Source organism: Eurytemora carolleeae, unplaced genomic scaffold (genome assembly GCF_000591075.1).
Source record: "Eurytemora carolleeae unplaced genomic scaffold, Eaff_2.0 scaffold257, whole genome shotgun sequence".
Taxonomy (NCBI): domain Eukaryota; kingdom Metazoa; phylum Arthropoda; class Copepoda; order Calanoida; family Temoridae; genus Eurytemora; species Eurytemora carolleeae.
In genome coordinates this window covers 243347-247585 of record NW_019396404.1, presented here as the reverse complement: position 1 = coordinate 247585, position 4239 = coordinate 243347, and the positions used below count along the sequence as shown (strand labels likewise).

Below are 4239 nucleotides of genomic sequence, written 5' to 3'. Positions count from 1 at the left end.
TCTACAATGTTCGCATCGAGAGTATGCTGGGCGGTTCTACGTACCGTCTCCACCCGCAACCAACAACTGCGTCAAGACCCAGTTCAAACACCTTCCCAACCTATTCTGCTCACTTCGTGGTTTTTCGACGAGCTCTAAAAGGATGCCCATGGCTCCGCTAACAACCGTATTGACGTAATAAGATGATTCATTATACAACCTTGAATTAAATTGAGCGTGCAAACCAGTGATAAATGTGCAAATTTCAGACTAAAATGGCGGAGGAGGGTAATCTTGACCAACTCTGTCTTATCACAGGTCGTTTTTTTACAATGTTCAAGGTCTTCAAGGTCAGGGGCAAATTCAGAGATTTGTCCAGGGGGTGCCCAGTTTTTTTCAAAAGGGGGGCTCAGCACCTGTTGGGACCTGAAAACCTCCGGAAAACTATAGATTTTACTGGTCCAGGGGAGGGGCTGAGCCCCCATAGCCCCCCCCCCTATATACGCCTCTGAACAAGGTAGCTCTCCAACTCATCGTAAGAAAGCGAACCTTTCCTATTTTTGGCAACTGTTAAAATCTTAAAGAAGGAAATTTCATTTAAAAACTATTTGATGGCGACCAGTGGCAGAAACGGGGAATCATTAGATGGCATAAAAACTTGATTATCAAAAAATATTTCGTTTATCTCCATATTACAAGGCGAACAAATGTTCCATTGTTCCACCCTGAATCTGTATCCGATGCCGATAACTGATTTTGTGGTTTGTGTATGTATGTAATTGCAGCACAGAGAAATACGGGATATCATAGATAAAACTAAAATATTTCATGTAAACCAAAAACATAAATTTTTCCAGGATGTGAAAGGGAATTGGGGAAGAATCTTCTGGAAGCTTGTGGAAACAATCTTGAAATGGCGGTCAATATGCATATGGAGAATGGTAAGGGCTAAATATAGTCTATCTTGAGCTAACTCAATATGAGCAAGTAAACTCTGTTTAAGCTATAAACGCGATTAAAAACCCGCCAGTTAATTAAAATACAGCCAGAAAAAAAAACTGTTTTTTGAGCGAAACACTTAGCATTGCAAATGTTGCAAATGTTATCAACAAAAAAAGTAGTACTAAATCTTGTTCAGGGGAAGGTGAACCTGCTCCTGTAGGTCCAGGAGTAGCACCAGGTTTAGCTCCAGGAGTAGACCAGGAGGAGGATCCGATTAGAGCTCCTATACCACAACGTCAGGTCAGAGACCTGACCAATTTTTTTTGCAAATTTGTAAACCTAGAAATAATTGAAAACATTTTTTTGGTTTTCAATAATTTTTTTTAAGTTTTCTATATTGAATCTTTAACAGTTGTCTTTTTTGTCATTTTTCAAACCAAATTTTTTTTACTTAATTCTTATTTTATGTTTTATTACTGATGTGATCCTTTAATGGATAAGGAGGATTTTATTGCGATTAGCGAAAAGACTATATTGTATATTAGGACATTTTTCTGATTTGAAAGCCGTCAACTTATGTTCTATAGGATATGTTTTACCAAATAAAGCGTACATACACATTTAACAACTTCTGGCCCACAAACTAAACCATTGAACATAAATAGAAACGGAAGAAAAATCAGTATTACATTAGACAAATCTGTGAAAATTTATTATCTTTGCTTTAAAAATCAAATAAAAAGAACCAACAATGTATCTGTACAATCTGGGTTTGAAATTATATCACTTACTAACTGAAGTTCCCGTGCGTTGCCTGTGGAAGTAAAAAAAAATTTAATTGTATCAAAAAATAATTTTTAAATTTAGCCTATGGTACCCCCAAGGCATAGGTTCCCTAAAATTTTTTAGCTCATTTAGTCAAGCCGTTTGGCCAGCTATAGTTAATATATTATATATGAGAAAAGAGCTTTATTTTATATTTAACATCTTTTTATTTAAAATTGTTTTTTTAAAGATAATTTCAAAATTGTACAAAACTATTTTAATAGTATTACATTATTTCAATTGTTCCCTGTTTGGGATTCTTGGGGCCCTGAGACCCTCCCGGCCTGGCTTAGGTTAGACCCTTGTACAACCTGGGGTTTGATCAATTATATCAATTATAAAGAATTAACAATGTATTTAGGAAACCCTTATACAACCTGGGTTTGATCAATTATATCAATTATAAAGAATTAACAATGTATTTAGGAAACCCCTGTATTACCTGGGTTTGATCAATTATATCAAATATAAAGAATTAACAATGTATTTAGGAAACCCCTGTATTACCTGGGTTTGATCAATTATATCAATTATAAAGAGTTAACAATGTATTTAGGAAACCCTTGTACAACCTGGGTTTGAAGGATTTGAGATGGCCGGTAGATCAAACATGAACAACAGAAACAGAGTTAGAAGTGTATTCGACGGATTCAGGTAACAATAGATACACGCCACACTGATCTGACTACAGGGACCGTCTAAATTCTAATTCATCGGTTTAAATCCTCATGAATCTTTAACTTTGAATCTATGATTCAAGATTTGAACCGGCGGTTCGTAGTTCAGCGAACCAGCTCAAATTCATTAGATTCGGTCACAGATCACAGAAATATTTTTAGTTTATCGAACCAAATGTAAATTTTAACAAAATAAGACGAATTTTTTTTAATTACATCATGTCTGAAGTTTCTACATCTAGTACATCCATTATACAAAACTTTATTAAAAACTGATTATGTTTTAAACAGGGGTACATTTTTTGAAAATATTTTTCTTGAAAATAATTTTTCCAGTATTTCTACTCATATTTGCGCAAAACTTTATTGAGTGGTTTTACTGTGAAAATCGGAAAAAATGCATGGAATAAAAAGATGGGGTAATTGCCATTGAAGTCGAATTATTCATTAATAAAAATCCATTTAAATTTATGTAAACATCGTCTAGGAATTTCGAGGCTGAAACCCTGCATCGTGAGCAGGATGCAACCGCTGAACCTCTTCCCAGAGGATATAATCCAAACAAAAAGAAAACCCTGGAAGACTTGTTCAAACCTCCTTTAGATATCATGTTCCAGGTTTCTTAAAAAAAAATTCTTTGCCAATTCATTTATTATTCTTTAGTGGTTGGTTGGTTGGTTGGTTGGTTGGTTGGTTGGTTGGTTGGTTGGTTGGTTGGTTGGTTGGTTGGTTGGTTGGTTGGTTGGTTGACATGTATAGTTTCATTACTTACAAAACCTTTTCAAAATGATGTTTAAATGAATTTAAGTGTTTGTAAACATATTAAAATTGGTTCTAATATAGTTGCTTTATTTAAGAAGAAATTAAAGGATAGTTTTAATTTGAAGAAAAAGCAGGGTTGCCTTTATCAATCGTTCAAACTCGCAACTCTGGAACTTTTTATATAATAAGTATAAAAGATTATATATTAGGGGGACTGGCAGAGTGCTCGAGATAAAGCATCAAATTCTGGTCGTTGGCTTCTTGTAAATATTCAGGAACCAAAAGAATTCCAATGTCAGGTTAGAATTTTGAGAGATTTGATTTACAACGCTACCTTCAATCAAATGCGCGAGCCATAATGATATCCTAGTTTTTCTATCTTAAAATTAATAATTCTTAATTGTGATTTCTTTACTAATGTGATTTGCGCATTTATGCATCAGAGATATCTATAACATTTGCAGAAATGATCAGTTTTAGATAAAATAAAAGACGATATCTTCCAAATTTTTATTCTGATAGTGGTTTAAATGCTCACTTCAAATTACGTCTACAGTGTTCACTTCAAATTACGTCTACAGTGTTCACTTTAAATTCCGTCTACAGTGTTCACTTCTAATTACGTCTACAGTGTTCACTTCTAATTACGTCTACAGTCCCTTAAACGAGCCGGCTGATAAATCTCATGTATTTCATAGAATTTTAAAATCCTTCCTTATAAAAAAGTCTCAGTTTAAATTTTAAGTAATTAAATACATTGTCCTCATTTCTTTAAAAATTGTTTGGCTGATATTAAACATTTTAAACTTTTAATTCTCACAAATTAAAATTAACCTAGTTCAATGTTTGGGAATAAATGATTGATGAACATTAAAAAAAAAGATTATGTTGAACTGAAATTAAACTTTTAAATCAATCAATAGATAATTGAGTAAATCATAATAAACCAATCAATCAATCAACCAACCAATCAACCAACAAATAAATCAAATATCAATAAATAAATAAATCAACCAATCAATTAATCAATCAATCATCTTCCTTATTGTTGAAG

At 33.3% G+C, this 4239-nt stretch overlaps 2 protein-coding genes across 2 annotated transcripts in view; both read left to right on the top strand.

The window, feature by feature from the left end:
* LOC111702588 (uncharacterized) overlaps positions 1–249 on the top strand; it is a gene marked incomplete in the record, with an annotated part of 16886 nt that extends 16637 nt beyond the window's left edge. The window contains 1 exon segment of the mRNA XM_023474330.1: positions 10–249.
* On the top strand, positions 218–3544 carry LOC111702604 (UBX domain-containing protein 7). Its single transcript, XM_023474345.1, has 6 exons — positions 218–297; positions 837–920; positions 1118–1221; positions 2303–2400; positions 2911–3040; positions 3395–3544. Exons 1-6 carry the CDS (start codon positions 234–236, stop codon positions 3542–3544), a joined length of 630 nt encoding a protein of 209 aa, XP_023330113.1. The 5' UTR covers positions 218–233.
* The last annotated feature ends 695 nt before the right edge of the window (positions 3545–4239 follow it).